Raw genomic sequence first — 23,433 nt, forward strand, 5'->3', positions numbered from 1 at the left:
ACTATGTTGAATTCAACATGCATTAAAAAAATTAAAATTGTACCCAATAGTTCAGATTCATATACTCTTTTTCTGCTATTCTTTATATATTGAATCAGAAAGAAGGAAATGCAAATGAACATTTTAAGTGCTTACTACATAGCAGGCATTGTACTATGTGCTATACAAATATTATCTCATGTTTATTAAATTCATGATAGAAAATTTTAAATAAAAAACAAATCTGATACCATAGAATAATATATATTCTTTCCAAAAAGGGTGCATTAACAGAATGCAACATATTTGTAAGAAATAAGTATTAAAACAAAAACTAGAAAGTAACTGGTAAAAATTAGCCAATCGTATATGTGTCTATCTATACAATGCTAAATCTTAATATATATACATACATAGATATGTAAATATAAATAAGTGCGTGTATATATGTGTTATACATATATTTTAAAATGTTTTCTTTTCTCCCAATTATATGTAAAAATAATTTTTCACATTAATTTAAAATTTTTTGAGTTCCAGATTTTCTCCCTCCTCTTCCCAACTCCCTGAGATGGTAAGCAATCTGTAACAGGTTTTACATGTAAAATCATGTAAAACATTTTTCTCAAGTAGTCATTTTGTGGATGAGATCTTAAAGAGAAAAGAAATTAAGCAAAATATAGCATGTTTGGATCTATACTCAGACTCCATCAGTTTTTTCAGAGAAGAGCAGAAAAAGGTATTAAAACCATGAAAAAGTAAAGCCTGTGATGAAAAGAAAAGTCCCAATTATGGGATATGTAATATAGGGTTCATTTGGAGAATGCACCACCAAATCCAGTGAAACACTTGGAATCTTGGTGAACTTTTTGGGACATCAGGAACTATGCAGTATACGCCAGAGTTTAGGTTCTGATGAATATGTCAAAAAAAATTTTTTTTTAAACTTGGCTGATATAAGGTAAGGTGAGAATTTACTTAATGAATCCTCTAGGAATAATACTTCTTGTAACATTCCTGTAAGTCTGGCACAGAGTTTCTCTTGTCTTTCTATAGTAGAGGATCGACAAGGTCAGCCAACAAAGCCCTGGAATCACTAACATTCACAGGCTTCCCATCTCCATCTCTTGGCATGGCAACCATACCTGCTTTAGATGCCCAGTATTTCCTTGTTCTCTAACCCTCTTCCTAACAGAATTTTCATAACAGAAAAGAATATGAGAAGTCATTTTATATTAGGCCGACAGAATACATTTTGGGGTGAATTTGTTGTCATCAATACATTACTTTAGCCAAACATTTTCATTTTAATTCAGTGAAATAAGTTTTGTCCCTTGATAAAGGAATTTTAGCATTCATCAAACATATGCAGAAAATTCCTTTTGGACAGAGGTGGAAACAATACCTTAGTGCACTGGAAAACACTACATTTCTACTCTGCTATGTTTACTAAGAACAGATTATCTATCAGTGAGATACCTCAAAGGGCACATGTTCAGCCAAGGTGGGACAACCATAAGCAGGCTAGTGCACAGGACTATTTAAAACAATACATTTTATCTTTAGTCAGTAAATGTTTATTGAATGCCTTCTATGATACTAAGTGCTGGGAATCAAAGAAAAGTATAAAAGTCGTGGATCCCAAGGAACTCACTATTGAATAGAGGAGACAATACATAAATGAAGTTCCGCAGCACGGGGGTGGGGGGTTGGGAAATGACATGAGGAGGTGTGGGCTTCAGAGCAGACTCCCTCTTACTGAATGATGTTTCTAGAGATCATGAAATCCAGAAGGTAAGCTGGGTAGAATCCTTGTTTGCTCGCTTTAAACAGGGGGTATGGGAGGAGCTCCCAGATGTCTAGTCCTCATCTTCTTTAACCAGGGGAAGGAGGTCCCAAGGACAGATGAGTTTCAGAATTGATTTCAACTTGCAAAAAGATGCCCTTCTGGGGATAATGAAATCCAGGCTAGCCAGATGAGAAATGATGGACAGAAAAAAGGCTTGAGGTCCCAGCCTGGCACTGTGAATCTTAAACTGCTCAGACTCTACTTCAGAAGATTTGATTAAGCTATTCCCCATTCTCTACAATGGAGGTACTTGGTCAGGAATGTATTGAGAACTTTAAAATTACTCCTCCCTGCTCAGAGAGTGCCTTAGGGGAAGATAAAGTTGCAAATTACTGATTGAACAATGAAAAGTCCCCAACTCATACTTATAGTAAAGCAAAAACCCTAAGCTAGGTGGTCTATTTTTAGATCTAATACAAAAGGGTGCTAAGTACCTATAAAGGTTAAATTAATCACTAAAAGGTCAAGCAACTTACAAAAGGCAAGCTTAACAAAAGAGGTGTGAAGTACTTAGAAGATATAATCTACCCAGAGAAGGTGAGAACTAAAGAGTGGTGAGGACTAAGAATGGGCAGTCCTAGGAAAAAGTGTCTACTGTGATTTGTAGATGTGAAAATTTAGGGGAGGTGACATAAGAGAAAATTTCTTTAAAAGGAGAATTCAGTTCAGTTTGTTTTTGAGTTCAGTTTGGAAGCTGAATTGGAAGAGGTCAGGAGTTCAAAGGAGGGTCTCTGAACTCAGTTTAGGAGTTGAGGATTTCAGTGAAGGACTAGAGCTTGCTTGGGACGATCTTGTGGTGAGTGATAAAGACCGACTAGTCTCCCTTAGGCTCAGGACTAGGCCATTTGGCCTAGGCCCTTTCTACTATTTTCTCTTTTTCTCTATCCTTCCCTTAATTCATTCATTTATATTAATTAAAATACCCATAAAACCCAAATGACTTGGGTATTTTCATATTTGGGAATTTTCCTATGGTGACCACTTATTTTTGATTTAAATCAAGACACTAAAAATTATCTTTACAGTTTGGCCAAAACCTTTACAGTTTTGGCAATTCACAGTCTTGGCAAACCATATTTTCATGGACATAGCACCCAGCACTTAGAGAAAGTGTGCTTTGCTTTACACACTTGGATAGGGCCAACTGTAAATGGAAGAGGCATGACAGATGCCACATTCCACAAATATAGGCTGCAGGCACAAATAAAAAGAGGGTACTTACATTTACATTCCATAATCATTTCTACAAGAGAGTTTGTGCAAGTTCTGAGGACTCTAGGCTGCTAGATGGTTTGGGGGGCAGCAACTTTCATTCCAAAAGCAAGTCCTGTAAAGAATCTCTGTAACAGAAAACTTCTGGGGACATAAGCAGCAGGCAGCCATCACTCTGGAGTCTCTTAGGCAGTGTCCTAACTGGAGAGACCCAGCTGGCCTCAGAGACCTTTGTGAGGTTCCTTTCAGCTTGAAGTTTCTAACATCCTTTACCTATAGAACATATAACTAACTGTGTCCTGTCATCCCTAAATGGCTCATGCCTGCAAGGTAAATAGAGTATTGATAATAAAAGCAGAGTGCTTTCTGCTTGAATAGGATTTCTTCATGGTATCCTAAACCCACATTTAAAAATCATCCTAGTAATGAGCTCATTTGGGAAATTGGTTCATAGCTGCTAACTTCTATTTGTGCAGGACACAGCAAAAGTAATAATTGCTCACCAGCAAATAGCCTCATATCAGCAAGTACATAAACATCCTCTTACTTAGAAAATAATCAGTTTTTAGCCTCATTCGTAGCAGACTTTCCTGATTAGTTTGACTGGGAAATTTGAGGTGACCCAGTTTTTTACCAAGCATGGGGGATTAAGATTCTAACTCTTTATCTCAAACAAATTTTAAGATATTTTTATTTATTAAAAAATAATTTAGCCTTTTTGTACTTCTCATTGTTCTTAAAAAGAGAGAGGTACCTAGCTAGCTGGTGACTAGAAGCCTGTCCAAAGAGTCAGGAAGACCCGAGTTCAAATATTGCCTGGGATACTTAATAGTTGTATGACCCAGGTAAGTAATTTTTTTTTTTAAACCCTTACCTTCCGTCTTAGAGTCAATACTGTGTATTGGCTCCAAGGCAGAAGAGTGGTAAGGGCTAGGCAATGGGGGTCAAGTGACTTGACTAGGGTCACACAGCTAGGAAGTGGCTGAGGGCAGATTTGAACCTAGGACCTCCTGTATCTAGGCCTGGTTCTCAATCCACTGAGCTACCCAGCTGCCCCCCCCCCAGGTAAATAATTTAATCTCTTTGAGTCTCAGTTTCCTCATCCATAAAATAGAGATAATAAAAGCATTTATATCACAGTGTTGCTGTGAGGACCAAATGGTATACAAAAGGTAAAGTGCTTTGCAAACCTTGATATGTTATACATATTAAGTATTATTACATGACACAAGAAATTATTTGAAGAAAATTAAAGGATTATGATAGGATCAACTTTCCCATATCTGTCAAATGGTTGTCAGATTAATATGGTGTTACCTTCTTCTTTTTTTTTTTTTAACCCTTACCTTCCATCTTGGAGTCAATACTGTGTATTGGCTCCAAGGCAGAAGAGTGGTAAGGGATAGGCAATGGGGGTCAAGTGACTTGCCCAGGGTCACACAGCTGGGAAGTGTCTGAGGCCAGATTTGAACCCAGGACCTCCTGTTTCTAAGCCTGGCTCTCAATCCACTGAGCTACCCAGCTGCCCCCTGTGTTACCTTCTTTTGAAAATCTCATTTGAAAGAATCATTTAAAATAATTTTGTCTAATCTCTTTAATTTTAGTATACTTAACTGTAATGCTATAGAATATAACACAGAAATTTGCATTTGTGTCTTAAACCTTCATAAAACTGAAAGTTCTACAAGGCCAAGGCCTGGCTCTCATCTGAATGGTATATTTTCCCAAGTACCTAAGATTATGTCCTCCACGTAGCAGGCAGTTAATAAATGTGCACAGAAAAGACTCACACAGTCTCAGAATTGGAAGGAACTGGGGCCCATCAAATCTAACCTTCTGACTAACCAATGCAGAAATCCTTTCTTACAATGAAAAGAGAAGCAATAGGGTAGAGGTAATGAAAAACTGTTTTTCAGCAGGTTAGTTAACTCAAGCTTCATGAGGATAAAATATGCTTTGCATACATTTCAAAAATGGGACTGAATTAAAAAATTGTACTTTGTATTTGCTAAGAAAATTTCCAAATTGCCTGCTGATATCATCTTAGCCAGTTTTAAATTTTAAATTACTTTTTCTATAAACATTCATGAGCCTACTAAGTTCTAAAATGTGCTGCATGCTGTACTAAGAACTTAAAATCTAATTAAGACATCACCAGAGAAGGAACTGGGTGAATCTGAATGAAGAGTTAAGCAAATAATTTTTTACATCATTTCCTTCATGAGTTTGTTCTCATATAAGCAATAGGTGTCTTCTTTCACAACATGACAAACATGGAAATACATATTGCATGATAGCGCATGTCTAACCTATATCATATTGCCTACCATCTTGGGAAGGTGGGAGGAGATGGAGAGGGAGGAAGAGAACATAGATCACAAAAATGTCAGAAAATGATTACTAAAAACTATCCACATGTAATATGGAATAAATATAATTTTTTAAAAAGAATGAAAAGCCACTGAGGTGGAAAAAAGAAAGAAAAGCTTGAGTTTCATACAAGCATTGGTTTTTACTTATTTAACACTCTTCCAGTGTGTTAAAGTCTCCCAACACAACTTTGTGTCCTAAAGAAAGAAGGAAAAACATAAAACAAAATAACTTTTGTCTCTCTCTACAAAAAAAGAAAAAAAAAGAAGACTACTCAGGAGAAGACCTTGAATGCCACAATGAAAACTCCAAACTTAATCTGATAAAGATAGGGAGTCATTGTCAGTTCTTAATTAGAAGAGCAGCATGACAAGCATTAAATGAGAAAAAAGTTAACTGAGCAGTAGTATGCCAATTGGGCTATAGTAAGGAGAGAGGTAAGCATTCAAGACCAGTTAAAGAGAGACTGTTTTAAGAGTCCAGGCATGAAGTGATGAGGACTCTGGCAAAAAACAATCTACAATACGTATAGATTTTAATAACAAGTAATTACCCAGAAAAATCTTCCTGATGCATAGTAATGATTATGGCCTCTATTGAATCTCCTACTGAAGTCAGCAAAGGTTGCACAGCATTTCCCATAAGATCATGGATTGTCTTTAAAAACAAAGCACAGGAATAAAATTGAGGAAAACTGTACAAAGAGAATTGATATTGAGAAGAATTTTGGTTAAAAGGAATATTTTTTTAGGCTCTAATTAAGACTGTATATATATAAATTCTTAAACAAATTTCTCTTCTCTCCCTTTTTTTCTTTCCACAATTTCTTCTTGGGAACTTGCATTTGCTCACCATGGATTCCAATCTGCCCTCAATTTAGATGATGCCAAATCTATATATCAAGCTTCAGTAAACACACCAGATGTGTACTTCCAATCACCCTTGTTGGTTACTTCTACCTGGATGTCTCCCTAGCCCCTCAGATTGTCCAAAATCCTGAATTCTTCTTGGCCCTGAGGCCTGCCCCTCCCCTCAACTGCTCTAAGAGGCAGACAGGTGGCATGGTGGAGACAGAGGGCTGTCCTTGGAATCAAGAATGCCTGAGTGTGAATCCCACCTCAGATTCTTTCTAGCTGGGTGACCCTCAGCAAGTCACTTTCGTCATTTGTAAAGTGGGGGAAACAATAGCACCTAAAAGAAGTAGCTAGCATGCATATAGAACTCTAAGGTTTTCACAAAGTGTTTAATAAATATTCTCTCATTTTATCCTTTCAACAAACGTAGGAGGTAGGTACTATTATTATAAGAGCCATAAAGCTAGTAAGTGTCTGAGGCATCATTTGAGCTCATCGTCTTCTTTTTAAAAACTCTTTTCTTCTGGTTTAGAACTGACACTAAGGCAGTAGAGTGGTAAGGACAAGGCAGTTGGGTTTAGTGACTTGCCCAGGGTCACACACTAAGGAAATACTGAGGTCAAATTTGAGCCCAAGATCTCCCATCTTCAGGCTTGGCTCTCTATCCACTAAGCCACCCAGCTATCCCAAGCACAAGTCTTCTTGACTCCTAGGTCAACTTTGTGTCACCCACCTAAATTGCCTCGAGGTTTTGTGAGAATCAATGAGGTAAGATGGCAAGGAGCATTGCAAACCTTAAAGTACAATACAATTGGATTCTTTGTATATTCAAAAAACCCAAAACTCAACATATCCCAATGGATATTCAACTATCTGCTCTTCACTCAGATATTAAAAGGAAGGGAGGAGGGTAGGAGAATAAACACTTATGGAGTACCAGGCACTGTGCTAAGTACTTTTTTGGGGGGTTGGTTGTTTTTTACAAACATCATCTCTTGGATTCTCACAACAATCCTTCAGTGTGAGTGCTATTCTTACCACCCCCCATTTTACATACAGTTGAGAAAACTGAGGCAAGCAGGTGAAGCAACTTGTTCATAGTCCCATAGCTAGTGTGTATCTGAGGACAGATTTGAGATTAGCTAAAATATTTAAAACAATGCCACTTCTGGCTAATTATTTTAAAATGTGGTTATTTTCATAAAAATATGTTTATATTTACATGTCACGGGTTTATTATTTCTGGGATGGCATCATCACTACCTTCCCAGCCACCAGATGCTTAAAATTTTAGCGACATCTTTGCCTATTCTCTTTCTCCTCCCTCAGTTACCAAGTTCTGTCAGTCCTGCCTTTCTCACACTTGCCCCCTTTTCTGCACTCGCATGACCAGTCCTCTAGTGTAGGCCCTTGCTACCTCTTGCCTGAACTATTATAATCATTTCTCAAGCTCCAGGCTCTCCTCTGCTTAGTCTCCACATAACCAAAATAATTTTCCTAATTAACTCATCTGAGCATATTGCTTTTCTATTTGGAAACCTTCAGGGGCTCTCTATTTCATAAAGGATAAAATGCAAACAGCCCTTGGACTACTCTTATCTACAGTCTCCTCTGAATCTGGAATCAGTCCAGCTGTCATCTAGTTACATTTTTAGGACTTGAAGCTTCAGAGCTTGACTTCCACAAGGAAAAAGGGCCCTTTCCTAAGGAAACTTTTCAGTTCTTCTCTCCTAGCTCCTCCATTTTCATGCAAAGAGCAACCAGTGCTCACCTGTGAAGAGGGCCCGAAGGCCCCAGAACTCTGTCCTTCCTTCCCTGGTGATATCTCCCAGACCTATTTTCAATCATGGGAAGATATTAGAGCAGACTAATTAGCAAATTATTGAAATTTGTTATCCTTGACTCTGAAGAACAATGAGGGAAAGCTGAAAAAACACAAATTTAGTCCTGATGCCAGGAAACATTTCCTAACAATTACAGCCATCCAATGTGTAATGGGCAGCCTTAGACGGTGGTGTGTTCCTCCTCAGTGGAGGCTTTCAAGGATGACAACTTGTAGGGTATGATTTTGGGAGGTCTCCCCCACCCCCGCCCCAGTTCTGTGGTTGGACCAGATGGCCACTGAGAAGCCCTTCTAACTTAGAAGTTCTGTGATTTTGTGACTGACCTTTGATTAGAATTGTGTGGTAAACATGACCAATTTTTAACTTAGGGCACTGTGTCTTCACTAGAAGAATCAGCAGGCTTGTCTCTTCCCTCTCGAATTCACTCCCTGCCATTAGCACTGGGGGCCTTCAGTTCAACATCTATTTGTTAAATGCCTACTAAGTACAGAGCTTGGTGCTAGTCACTCTACTAATAACTTCCTTACCCAATTTTTTTTTTGCCTTTTTGCCTACCCCATTTCTACCATACCAACATGGTCACAACTTAAGATCTGAACATTTCTTAGAGTTTCACCATTTTCAAGAAGAAAACTTCTCACTCACACTCCTTCCATTCTGTCCTATCTATGACTTCTGTTCCTTGAACTTATTCATAGTTGATCTCTCTCACTCACATTTTGTTCTCTTCCATACCCAGCCTTAGTGCCTAAAATTGACCACTTTAATATTTCACCGACCTCCTAGAATTCTCTGCCTCCAATCTTTCACTGCTCCTCAACTATGAATCCTCATCCCAGGGAACTTCCACTATTCAGTTTCTCTACTCTGGGCAAAGGCCAGCTAGGCAAAACTGGAAAAAATAACAAAAAGTAGCTAATTTGGTCAACTCTAAATTCAGGGTACATAACCTCTGGCATAACATCACGTTTGCTGGACAGTTTTCTTTTCTACTCATGTCAAATTCCTCACTCACCATATCAACTATTCCAAACCTTTTCCTTTCCCCCTCAGCCTCCAGATGCACCCTTCTTACCATATTTAAAGCAGATGGCCTAGCTTTTTACATCACTGAGAAAACTGAGGCCACCATTACTATGTCTCCTATATTTTTGAAACTCTTACTTTCTGCAGTAGAATCAATTATAAGACAGAAGAGTGGTAAGAGCTAGGTAACATGGGTTAAGTGATTTGCACAGGGTCACATAGGTAGGAAGTATCTGGGGCCAGATTTGAACCCAAGACCTCCTAACTCCAGGCCTGGCATTCTATCCACTGTGCTACCTATCTGCCCTATCTCCTGTTTTTTTGTAAGTGGTTAGAATCAATCACCTTTCTTTACTTTTTATAATTATCAAAGAGAAAACTTCCCTACTCTCTCATGAAGGCTAATCCCTCCACCTGCCCCTTCCATCCTTCTCTTTCCCTCATTCTCCAGAGTTCTATTGAAGTAGTTCTTCTCTTCCTTCATGCATCCTAAATGTCTCCTTCTCTAGTGGCTCTTTCATTTCTGTCTACAGATATGTTCTGGTCTCTCTAGTTTAAATAAAATTTCTCTATTCCTTCCTTTTAGCCAGGTCTTCAGTAGCAAGTCTTTCTTCTTCCTTAATGTCTGGACCCCTATAAAATGACCCTCTGTATTTTACTGAAACTGCTATAGAAAAGCTAATTAATATCCTCTTAACTGTCATATTCATGCCCTTTTTTTTTTCAGTCTATAGCTTCCTGAATTTCTCAACAGCTTCTGATATTGCTTCTTCTAGATACTCTGCTCCACTGGCTTCAGAGACACCATTTTTTTCTCCTGTTGTCTCACGTCCTCCTTTTTAACAGTTCCTTCATTCTCTCACTTCTTCACCCTCTTTTAATCCCAGAATGCAGGTGTTTCTCAAAATTTTGGTCTGGGTGTTTTCCTTCTCTCTTCCTTGGTAATCATCTGAGTCAATATAGAATACTTTGTACTTTACCAAGATGTCTAGGGGACAGTGTTAAAGAGAATATCATACTTGTATTTTTTTGAGCTATAGACTAAACTATTTTAAAGTTTGTTCAGCAAGGACTCCTTTGCTAGAAATTTCCTAAGAAAGTCATGGCAGCATTGGTAAGCATTCTAGTCTGCTAAAAAATTTGACCTTAGTGTCCTAACTGAGAATAAAGTGGGAAAAGAACATTAGCAAAGAGTGCCAGACCAATCAAGTTTGAGTATAGAATGGGACAATTTTAAATGCAACTACATATGCTAGGGAAATAATGACAGATAGAAGATAAACCATTTGACAACCCTTAGGAAAATTTAACTTGAAAAATAACTAGATTAAATTACCTTATGATAAAAAAAGAAAACCTATTCACTATAGTAAAGCTATGGGTATATCATTAAATCTCTTAGGCCTACAGATACAATTTATGATGTGTAGTAACTGGCTGAACCCCAAGAGCCAAAAATATGTATCCTTTCATTATGTGACACAGGAGGTATTAAAACATACTTTCTTCTTACAGGAAAAAAAGACATCATAACCTTTTTTTTTTCCTTTTCTGCATTGTTAATTTTTAACCAAAAATTCAATGTTATTTTGGGCTTTAGTTTCTTTCCCTCTCACATGAGGGGCATTATCTAATATGTCACTAAATGGCATTGTTAATATTAATGAACACATTAATAACAGAGTTGTATAATTATAACAACTTTAGGAGTAAGTTATCTTAAATATTATGCCCAAGTTATTTAACCTTCTTTTTGTTCTAAATTGTCTTGTGTAAATGACTGCTATGCTATGTACACATAAATAGTACTATAGCATTCTCCTAGCATTAATAGTGAATAAAATGATATATAAATGAATTTTTAGGATAAGATTGGCTTCACAAAGAAGTGAAGCCCATCACTTTAAGTGTTAACACCTTTTAAAAATATTAAGCAGTTTATGTTTTTTAAAAATGTATTTATACATTCCCCTGCCTTTTCAAGGAAACTAGATTGAATAATAATAAAATTTTTCTTGATGAATATCAGTCATCATAATGAATATTAATGATACACTGCTATTTATAGTAATGACATAGGGCTCACTGAGGTAAGCAAGGTACAATGTAAGATGCTAGTAATAAATATGTAAGATAAAACATTATCCGACCTCAAGAAGCTTACATTCTAATGGAGTTAATAAGAAATATATGTGAGACAGTGTGCTTAGTAAATATTCTAGGCCTTATGGTCAAGATAATCTGGGTCTGATATATATTCTTTGTGTAACTATAGGTAAGCCACTTAATCTTTAAAACTAAATTGCAGAGGGGCAGCTGGGAGGCCAGTGGATGGAGCACCAGGACTCAAGTCAGGAAGAGCAGGGTTCAAATCTGGCTTTAGACACTTCCTAGCTATGTGATCCTCAGCAAGTCACAACCCCAATTGCCTAGCCCTTACTGCTCTCTTGCCTTGGGACCAATTCTTATCATCAATTCTAAGGTAAGTGTTAAAGAAGACATTTCAGAATAGTTGTTCCTCAGTGGTAGAGTATTTCTTTGCTGGGAGATCCTTCTATCTATGACAACATAGATCTAGACAAAAAAAAAAAGAAGATAGTATACAAATGATATGAATTATAAAAGGAAAACAATGAATATTAAAAAAAAGACCCATGGGGGCAGCTGGGTAGTTCTGTGGATAGAGAACCAGGCCTAGAGGCGGGAGGTCCTAGGTTCAAATCTGCCCTCAGACACTTCCCAGCTGTGTGACCCTGGGCAAGTCACTTGACCCCCATTGCCTAGCCCTTACCACTCTTCTGCCTTGGAGCCAATACACAGTATTGACTCCAAGACGGAAGGTAAGGGTTTAAAAAAATAAAATTAAAAAAAACAAAAGACCCATATAGAAATTTGAAGAGACTCCTTTCAGATGAAGAAAATCAGGAAAAGATTTTATATTTAAAAAAATATCCAAATTGGGCCTTGAAAAAAGGGGAGGAGATAGTTTCTATCTTATCAAAGATCTAGTTAGGTTTTTAGACTATATATTATCATTATCTACAGGAATTCTCCTTGTCATTAATGACGGAATATAACATATTAAAGAACATGGGACCAATATGGAATTGTGTTTTGCATGATAAAAAAGTTTAAAATTAAAAAAATTTAAAAACAAAGAATTTGGGGACCATAATCTGCTTCAAAGTTTCCAAATTGAATATTGAAATGATAATCCTAAAATATTTTAGAATTGTTATAGCAAGGGAACCTAGAGATCATCTAGTCTCAATTCTTCATCTTGAAGATGAGGTAGCCAAGGGTCAAAAAGGATAAATGATTTGTCCAAAAGTTACACAAATAAGAAGAAGCTAGGCTAGAATTTGAACTATTCAGTGCTCTTTCTACTGTTGAATGGTATACAGAAGTCTGCCTCTGTGGACAAGATCCCAGGTGCCAAACATACAGTTCAATGGTCCCATGTGAATCACAACACTGCAGGGTGCAGCCTGATCCAGATTAAAATGAAATGGGAAAATGTTAACATAAATTAAAACAGAATATAAAGTTAATTTGTGGTTTTTTAAGTCAATGTGAGGCTCAGAGGGAACTACTTCTATTTGTACTTGAAACTACTAAACTAGACCTATGATTCTATTGCTACAGGGAACTCTCAGGAAAAGAAAGTCTTTCTATGCTTGCAGATAAGCACCTTGAGTTTCCCATAACACTGAGAGGTCAAGTGATTTTCCTGGAGTCACAAAGACAATATGTATTTGATGTGGGACTTCAACTCAGTTCTTCAGGGATTTATAGCAAGTCCTTTAGCCACTACTGCCTCTAACCTTTCATTACAGTCATTACATATGGAACTCTATGGAGTGGAAAGCACACTGGAGTATTAGGAGACCTGAGCTTCAATCAGGGCTCTGCCCCATATCTCCTGTATGACTTGGGATGAAATGGCTGCACTGCTCCAGATCTCAATTTTTTCCTCTATAAGATTATGGGTTTGGCATGGATGGTTTCTCAGGCCTCTTCTTCGTCTAAGGCTCTAGGACTGAAGTCCTTTAAGGTGTGTGGATACAGGCAATGTATTCTGCAGAATGTTATGTACACGCTCCTCTGGGCACCTCTCACCGTACTGACTCTGGCTTGGTAGACGGTTATCGCAATGGCCATTAGTAATCTATACCTATTTTTCACTCTATGGACCACTTTTTCCTCCAAATGACAGCCATGAAAAGAAATGCATATGATTTAAAACCAAAAGGCACCAATACAACAATAATGAACAGTAGGCATCACACACACACACACACACACACACACACACACACACACACACACACACACACACACACACTAACAATGTGGGGGAATCAGTAGTCAAATGTAGCCATGACTGGAAAGAGTCGAGGTCCCAGTGGTTCTTCCTAGTGGCGCTGCTTCAGCAGGCAGAAAGTACATAGCTGGCACTTCTTCCAAATCTATACAAATGGCTCTAGAACTGGATGATAAAGAAAATGATGATTCTATAGAATTTCATTTCATTTCATTTTTTTTTCTCGCATTTTAGCAAGGGAAGGGAAGGGAATAAGCATTTATATAGTGCCTACTATGTGCCAGACCATTTTACAATTATTATCTCATTTGAACCCCAAAACAACCTTGTGAGATAAGCACTATTATTATGCTCATTTTAGTTAAGGAAATGAAGGCAAATGGAACTCAAGTGACTTGCATAGGGTTATACAGCTAGTAAGTAAGTGCCTGAGATCACTTTTGAACTCTGGTATTCTGACTCCAGGCTCAAAGCTCTCTCCACTGTGCCACCAGCTGCCTCCAACAACAGACTGACTCACTCAAACTTCATCTTCTACTTCAACCCTCATACCTCAGCCTTTTCTTTTTGGTCAGTGCCATTAATATTGTATTTGGGCATATATAGGATTTTCATCATATTTTTATTATCTTGCAGATGGTTCTCCCAGAAAAGATTTTGTTCATGTCAAGGATGAATGTATTCTAACTTTTAAACTTTTTAAACATGAATATTTAATCTCAAATAATACAAAATAGCATTCTTATATCACTTCTAATTTAGCAGGTAAGTAAATGTTAAAGAATGAATGAAATCATCTTACCTTTAGAGCTGTAGCTACAGTTTCCTCTGCTGCTGCTGGGAATGAGACCTGGTTAGAAACTACCTAAAAAAGAGTTTTAATCAAAGCAAAAATTTTTGAAGTCATTTATATTTGCCAATATTAGATGTGACAAGAAAGTAACAACACAGACTTTCAAGACTACATATTTAAATTATGCTCATTATTTTAGAGATATTTCTTGTAATACTTCAAAAATTCATTTGTACTTTCTGATATACACAGGTTATTTCAAAAAACAACATGTGGCACAATAAAGAATGAGAAATATAAAGAATATTAAAGACTTTTTTTCTTATATTCTTTACCAGTATGGAAGCATAAGAGATAAAGCTCAGTGGCAAAGAAATATATTTATGTTATATACCAGAAAAAGAGAAAGGAGAAAGATATATGAGGTGAAAAGAAAAAAGAAGAAAAGAGGGAAGGGGAAAAAGTGAGAAGAAGAGAGAGGAAAAGGAAAGGGAAAAAAAAATCAATGCCTTAATTCCCCAAGGGAAATCTGGAACAGAATCTAATTTTCGAGAAGCCTTAAAACACAAATGCCAGACATTTCACTTTTTACAAATCAATACAGAACATTATAAAAAAAATTTGAGTATCAATAGAGACATTTAAAACTGTTTCAACAGAATCTTCCATTGCTTCTGATATTCTAGAATAATAACAATAAGATGGTATGGAAAAATACAACCTTAAGTTTTTATTTTTTGGTAGCTATAATTTGTTCAGGTAACAAATCATTTTACAAAGCTTAGTATGCAAAAAGGAATTGTTCAGAAACTTAAAAATTATAAAGAATCTCTTAAATAAGGGAAAATGTAACACTACATTCTAGGTAAAAAAACATGATACTATCACTTAATTTCTAATTTTTTCAGTCTTCCCAAATATTTCATTTCTTTCCCTAAAGAACATGATGTACAAGGTATAGTTAAATAAAGAAATGTTCAAATTGTTATCATCAATACTATTATAAGGACTTATGTTTCTACTTTCAGCCCCAGAATATGCTTCTTTCCTAGGAATTAGTAGTTTGAAATATCTTGGATAATATATGTGAAGGTTAAAGGCCAATCAATAATTTATTCTGAATTATTATTAATAGAAAAAAATTTAGTCATGTCATCCATGGAAAGTGAAAAGAACATTCTAAAAATTTTTAAACTTGAAATGAATCTGCTTAAAGTTAGAAAGAAGAAAGTGAAAATTTTCAGTGATTTAAAGAAATTGCTTTATTTTGGTGAAGGACTCAAGCATCCCTTCATTTCACTATAGACTGATGTCAAATTAGTCTCTCCTAGATGAAAGCGAAATGATTTTCTTCATAGGATCATAGATTTACAATCTACTGCAGTAGATGTAAGGTCTTCTAGGCCAGCTCTCTCATCCTACAGTTGAACAAGCTGAGGCTCAGAGATTAAATGACTTTCCTAAGATCATAGAGGTGGTGAATGGCAGAGATAGAAATTGAATATAGCTCCTTTGCTTACATAGCCAACTTATCCCACTGTACTATAACATGAAACACATTTGATTAATTTTTAATCACTTATATAATAAATTAATTAAATCAACACCCATGCATGAAGGTCTAAAATCGTTTTGTTTTTGTTAAAATGAAAAAATGCCAAGAAAATTATATAGCTAGACTATGCTTCTGATGAAAGGCCAACCTATCAAAGATTATTTTCTGTTTGTTTACAATGAGCATTTTTTGATAGGTTAATATTAAAAACCCTAAGATTTAATATAGTCTCTTAATCTGGGAAAAGGAAAAACCTGGGGCAAAATCAGAAAAGCTTAATAAAAATGAAAGGCAATAAGTAAGGCTTACCTTTATAACTGATTGGTGTAATTTATACAATGAATTAACTACTGCTACATTCCTTCTCTGACCTTCTGTAAGAGGGCCAATCACTTGACTTGCTTCTCCTTGTGTAGAAAGCTGCAATAAATGAATACATATAAAAACAGTGAAAACAATGTGGTAAACACTTAACCCTGGAACACTCTGATACCACGAATTCAATGCACATGCTAATTATGTAAGAATCTAAGAGCTATATCTCCGAAGTGGGAGAAGACATAGGTATACATTAGTAGAGATGGCTCTGGAAATGTAGAAATATGAAGAAATACTTGGTGAAGTCTCCACTAGAGGGTGTGACACCCCTCTCATGTTCACCCAATAGGAGGTAGATCAGTGACCAACAGGTCCACAAAGTGTTGGCTATTATTTTAAGAAAGTGCACGTTGCTAGAAATGTCTCTAATATCTGTAACATGAATTACAAACTTAGAAATTAATAAAAAATTTTACGAGTGTTAAGTTTTTAATAAACTGCAAGTGAAATACTGTAATGTTGTATTCAATTCTAGGCAACTGTTTTTTAAACTTTGTTACCCCCAATCAACAAGCAGAGCATTATTTTTTTTTCTCTTTCCTCCCCCAAATCCTTCCTACCAGGGGAATAAAAAGGCAAAACCCTTGTAACAAATATGTATGAGAAGCTGAAGACATAGATGGGTTAGAGCAATGTTGTCCAACTCAAAAAGAGATGCTGTTTTAGAAAATGCTGTCAGAAAACCACGAATTAACATTATCTATGATATATTGTATTTTTATTGATTTTGTTAAACATTTTTCAGTTACATTTTAATCTGGGCTAACTATTGCTGGTGAATGAGTTTGGCATGTCTGGGCTAAAGAAAGCTCAGAGGAAGGTAACTAAAATAGTAAAAGGCTTCAAATCCATTGAAGAAGCCTAAAGAAGAGAACACTGGAGGGCTAGAGGGAGGGAATGACATAACTGTCTTTTGGTATTGCAGTATCTATCCCATGTAAAAGGGACTTCTTGTCCTATGGCCACTTAGCCCTCCCTAAACTCCAGCCCTGAATGACTGTCACAATTCATCCTCTCTCCTCTACACATGCTGCTGAAGAGAGGTGGAGGAAGTCACGTGTTGACTGTATCCACTACAATGAAAAAAATGAACAAAAAACAAAAAAACCCTTCCCTTCCCTCTTAGAATCAATACTGTGTTTTTGTTCCAAGGCAGAAGAGCAGTAAGGGCTAGGCAGTGGGGGTTAAGTGACTTGCTCAGGGTCACACAGCTAGGAAGTGTTTGAGGTCAAATTTGAACCCAGGACCTCCCCTCTCTGGGCCTCATCTCTCATTTGCTGCCCTCGACAATTCCCATAGATTTAACTATTCTCTTCATGTGGATGTCTCTTGGCCTAGTATATCTCCCAATCCTAGGACTGCATCACTAATTGTCAACTGGGCATTTACAACAGGATTTGTCCCACCAGTATCTCAAACCCAACATAGAACTCATAAAAAAACCTCATTATTTACTTCTCTAAAGCCACTCCTCTTTCAAATTCCTCTGTTACTGTTAGGGGTACCACCATCTTTCCATATCATCCTAGATCATTAATTCCTCATTCTCTCTCTTTCTTATATTGAGCCACCTGAAAGCTCCTGCTTCTGTCTCCATGACATCTCTGACACCTGTCCCCTTCTCTTCAGACTTACGTCAAAAATCTACTCATTGGTTTCTGCACCTCAAGTAACTCCCAATTCCAAACTATCTTTCCTCAAGTTTTTCACCTTCTACATGAATTCTAGTGGTCCAAGTGGACCCTGGAGCCCATGGAAGGGAGTTATGCGTAATAGAGCTGGAAGGCTGGAGAAGGGCCCAATTTTGAAGGGCTCCAAGACTCACTAGCACTTGCTTGCACTGCGTGTCCAATGCCGAGAAAATACTCCCTCCTCACCTCTACCTCTGGAATCCTGGCCTTCCTTTAAGACACGGCTCAAGCACCACATTGTACATGAGGCCTTTCCTGGGCTCCTTAGTTTCTAGAACCTTTCCACATTCATTAAGTTAACTTGTATCTGTCTTTAATATATCTATTTGTAGATGCTGACTCCCTAGTGTTTAGCAGGAAGCCTAATACATAGTAGGTACTTATAAATGCATTTTTATCAATTATTCTGTTTGACCCTGGAAGGCAGAACTTGAAACAAAAAATAGAATTCTTTGTAGAGAGACAATTTAGACTTAATGTCAGGAAAATTGCTTAACAATTAGAGTTATCCAAAAGTGGATGGGAGCCTTCAGTGATAGTGAATCTCCCTTCACTGGAGCTCTTCCATCAGAGGCTGGCTGACAAGGAGGACAAGTTTTAGTAAGGATTTGTTTCAGGTGTGAATTGGACCAGACGGCCAGTGAGGTCCCTTTAAACAGGCAAAATTCTGTGACTCTGTGAAATAGATTTATCAGCTCTCATCACACCACTAAAAGTAAGGATTATATTTCTGAGATGAAAACTCCAAGAAGGTCATTAGCTTGTGCAAGGTCATGCCACGTGTGGGTGAGCAGGTGTGGGGCAGAAGAACTTGTAACTTTGACCTCTAGTCCACTTCTAAATGCATGAGTTTAGGAAAGAGGATTAAATGCTTGACTGTTAAATCTAAAACGGACAGAGACCAAGGGCAAAACAAACAAAAAAATCAACAAAGTCCAGAAAACAATTAAAAATTGATCATATTTTGATTTAATATTTGTTAATATTTAATGCTTAAAACATAAATGTAAATGCAAACTGCTTGGGAGGGGGGGAATAAGACACAATTCAAACTTTGTTCCAGCTTGCCTATTTGCATACAAACCAATTAGGAACTAAATTAATTGCAACTGACAGAGTAAATTTCTAAAAGGATAGAATAATTTATCATTGTATGTAATGAATAAACTCGTGCCCTTTCCTAATTCTCTTTATAATGATTTTTACTCTAGTCTTTGTTTTGGCAGTTAACCTGCCAAACATTTACTTTTGTGTCTGTGTTGTTCCCTTATACTATAATGCTGATGAAGGTATGAATGCATCTATTTAAAATAATTTTATGTGTTTTGGCTTCTTGCACAGAGATCTCTGTACACAGAAAGTGATTAATAAATGCTTGTATGAATGGAGAAAGGAAGAATGAAAAATACTGACTAGATTATTAGAAATAAAAATGTATAAACACTTTAAAATATCTGACATAATTTCTGTCTCATTTTGTTATCACTAATTCTTGATTGTATAACTATAGGGATGTGAGCACATATGAACAAGTTATTGATTACATGTTATAATATGGAGATAATATGAACACATTTTTTTGAACAAATACAATGTAAGAATTTTTTTAATTCAAAAATGGGGGGGGGCAGCTAAGTGGCTCAGTGGATTGAGAGTCAGACCCAGAGATAAGAGGACCTGGGTTCAAATTTGACCTCAGACACTTCCTAGCTGTGAGACCCTGGGAAAGTCACTTAACACCCATTGCCTAGCCCTTACCACTCTTCTGCCTTGGAACCAATATACAGTATTTATTTTAAGACAGAAAGTAAGGGTTTTAAAAAAAATCCAAAAATTGCCAAGGGCTATTATTGTTGTTCAGTTGTTTCAGATGTGTCCAACTCTTCATGATGTCATATGGAGTTTTCTTTGCAAAGATACTGGAGTGGTTTGTTATTTCCTTCTCTAGCTTATTTTATGGATGAGAAACTGAGGCAAGCAGGGTTAAGTGACTTGCCCAGGATCACACAGCTAGATTTGAACTTAGGAAAATGAGTTTTTCTGACTTTATGCCCAGCACTCTCTCGACTGTACCATCTGGCTGCCACTAAATACTGTTAGGCAGTTCCAAATGGATATTCCATTAGAATCTCAAAATCAGTATATCCAAAATGCAACTGATTATTTTCCTCTCTAAAACCACTGCTCCTCAAACTTTCCATATTTTTTGCCTTTTGTATTCCCATGGGTCCATATATAGAAGTGCCTGGGTTGCACATAGAAGGCTTGAATAAATTTTTGCTGAACTGAATCCCTATAACTTGACATACATTCCCATCCCTCTCTCAAGTTCCCTTTAGACATCTCCTTGTCTCTTCGCCTTCCCACTTCATCCTCTTTTCTTCATCCTGGGGTCTAGCAGTTTTGAGGTGAAATACATAAACGTGATTATCGTTTTCCTCTGACAAATGCATTAATCTTACTAAAGTCCTACCTATACACTAAATGTCATTCTCATCCACATTCAACTTTCCTTACAAGTTCCAGTGGAAAAATAAAGGAAAAAAGGGGAGTATGGTTTGAGGTGAAATATAGTAGTGAAGCTTCCAACTTAGCTACTGGAAAGGATCTCTAACCAATTCCTGGGCCCCCTAGAAGAAAAGAAAGGAGGTAACTGTGGGACCAACTCAGTGCTGAGAATATCACACAGCTGGAAGGAATTTTAGAGAGGTTATGTCATGTAATACATTTTACAGATTTGGAAACTGAGGCCCAGGCAAGAAAGATTGCTACAGATCACATAGTAAATGGTTGAACTAGGAAAAGTCCCTAGGGTTTGTTTATAGGGAGAAGATGGTGTTACTTCTCAGTTATTTGACCTAAAGTATTCTATCTGCTGCTTAATTCTTGGACTAACCCAGAGGTCATTCTGCTTCAAGCCCCAGAATCCCCATATATATGATTCAATTCAGTTCTCCTCAAGACCCATACCTGCTGAAGCTCTTTAGCCTAACCTGTGGAGCCAATCAGTAGCAGCTTGAATCCAAGAAGTTTCCAAACTATTACTACTAGATTTGAGGATATATTTTTGGCATTCCAAGTTGAACTATGGACATCTATTCCCATAAGAGGCTACATATGGTATTTAAGATTGGGTTGTGAAGCATCATACTTCAGGTATGTTTTAGGTTTAAAAGAACTTTCTTAGGCTGGCCCTCAAAATCCACAATCATTTTCATGGCACTGATTATATGGGGAAGTATTCTGAAATCTAAATGATGAACTTATTGGGAACACAGCATCTTAAGATGTTGAGGTTGCCCTTAGATTGCTAGCATTAAGCGGAGAGAAGTAGAAGCTACCTGGTTAGAATAAACCTAACCCATTCTGATTCTGAATTTAGAGAAAGAAACTATATCACCTAGATATTTTCTTTAGCTGTGATACTATTGGCAAAAGGGGCACAATTAATTAGTAGTCAGAGAATCAAAGAACTATAAAAAATTTCAAGAAGTAATTTATTCTATCCCCTTGGTTTTAGGCAGTTCCGTCCAAATCTTAAAACAAATGGGCTGGTTTATTTATAAAGTTCTATAACTTCCCATAATAATTATTTTAACAACCTTTGCCACTGTAATTTTTTTACCCATATGAGAGTTTAGTTGAAAATTCAAGAGCTTAAATAATCCTTTCAAAATGTTAGAAATGAATGTATAATTTATTTTTCAATTCATAAAATGTGTCCAATGTCATGTCCTCCAGGTATATAATGATTTCAATAAAACCTGCAGAATATAGCTGTTAATAATTAATGGAATATGTCTTTGCCGACACAATTAACCACAAGTCTGACTGAAATGACGAATGTGAAAGTTAAAGAAAGAAACCACCAGACAAAAACTTTAAACTTTGTGTTTTGATAAGTGTATATACTTTAACAAAACTCAATTCAATTAAAACTTAAATAGAGTTTAATTTTTTTTCTAAAGGAAAGAGTTAAGCATGTCCAAAGATTTCTTATCCCTTACATTAATGTTTGGTAGCTGGTTTTCTAGAGGCATGGTAAGTAGAGAAGAGCAAGAATTAAAATAGTTAATGAAATTATACATGTTTGTTCTATAAACAAAAGAAAACAAACACATTTTTTCCTATTAAAACTCTCAACTCTAGACTAGCCTTTTCTGCTATTCCATGGAACACCCACTAATGATCATGATGCTTTCTCAGCTTAGAGTCCCATCCCTATTGCCATCCCCTCTTCTGACAGTATCCTCTTTGTCCCATATGGAACTTATCTAGTTGTTTACATGTTGTCTCTTCTACTAAACTGTGAACTTCTTTCTTTGTATCCCAAGCATTTAGCACAGTTCATGATCCATAGTAGACATCTGATGCCTATTGACTGACTAAAAGATTTTCCCAGGCACCTTTAATGTTAGTGTTTATCTCCTTTAATATAGCTTATTTGTATATAGTTGCATCCTAACTCCTTAAATAGGATGCCTCTGGAAAGGTGTTCTGTAGAAGGTGGAATTTTAGTGGTACTTGAAAGAAGTCAAACAAACCAGGAAGGGGAGATGATAAAGGAGAGGATTCCAGGCATGGGAGGCAGAAAGGGAAAACACTGAGAGGAGTGTCTTGTTTAAGAGGCAGAAAGAAGGCCAGTGTGGCCTGAAGAGCACATGGGGGGAATATAAGGAGGAAGACAGGAAAGCTGTGAGGAAGGTTATGAAGGGCTTGGTGTAACAAAGAGAATATTTTATACTTGATCTTAGTTCATTACGAAGGAGGCTAACATGGTGAGGCTTGCAGTTCAGGAAGATCGCTTTACAGGTAAGTGGAAGGAAGGTGATCTGCAGTGGGGAGAGACTTGTGGCAGACAGACTGAACCAGGAGGCTACTGTAATAGTCCAAGCATGAGGCAATGGGGGCCTATACTTGGATGGGGACATCATTAGAAAGAGAGAATTGTTGCAAAGGTAAAATCAATGCCACCACTTCCCTTCTTTCCTCTGTTATTGACTGGGTGCTAAAAACCCAGAATGGTTAAGAGCAATGAATACTAGAGGGCCTAGTTTCAAATTTCAGCTCCAATCCTTATTTCCTTTGTGATACAGGGAAGGCATTCCTCTCTACACCTATTTCTTCATCTGTAAAATGAAATGGTTGGACTACATGATGTCTAAGGTCTCTTCCAAGCAAGACTGTACAGTCATTTGTGGGAAAAATTCAGTCTTTTCTGCCTCTTCCCCAGGCTCACCTTTCCTTGCTCTATCAAAATCAGCCCTCTATCTACATAAAAGTTTGAAAAGTTTAAAAATATTTACTGCCAAAGACTAGAGTACAATATAATAATATAATGAAAAATTAATTTTTCTCCTTGTATCTCTTACTATTCAAGTCTATCCCTCCTTTCTTTCAACTCTTTCCTCCATGGAGCTTTCTATAATCTCTAATGGTTTCTACCATCTCTAATAATATTTGGAAAGGATTTCTCCCTCCTCAAAACTATGCCCTCTGAATGAATTTATGCCCTTTATGACCACCCTCCCTAACTCCTATCTTATTGGTTTAGATGA

At 36.8% G+C, this 23,433-nt stretch overlaps 1 protein-coding gene across 1 annotated transcript in view; it reads right to left on the reverse strand.

Annotated features, from left to right (window-relative positions):
• The window catches only part of COG5 (component of oligomeric golgi complex 5), a 441,109-nt gene that overhangs the window by 26,315 nt on the left and 391,361 nt on the right, over positions 1 to 23,433 (reverse strand). Inside the window, exons 15-17 of the mRNA XM_007504435.2 lie at positions 16,116 to 16,226; positions 14,261 to 14,323; positions 5,964 to 6,067 (exon numbers count right to left, since the gene is read on the reverse strand). Coding sequence (XP_007504497.2) covers positions 5,964 to 6,067; positions 14,261 to 14,323; positions 16,116 to 16,226 — 278 coding nt within the window. The remainder of the gene's footprint in view (positions 1 to 5,963; positions 6,068 to 14,260; positions 14,324 to 16,115; positions 16,227 to 23,433) is intronic.

This window comes from Monodelphis domestica, chromosome 5 (assembly GCF_027887165.1).
Source record: "Monodelphis domestica isolate mMonDom1 chromosome 5, mMonDom1.pri, whole genome shotgun sequence".
Lineage (NCBI taxonomy): Eukaryota > Metazoa > Chordata > Mammalia > Didelphimorphia > Didelphidae > Monodelphis > Monodelphis domestica.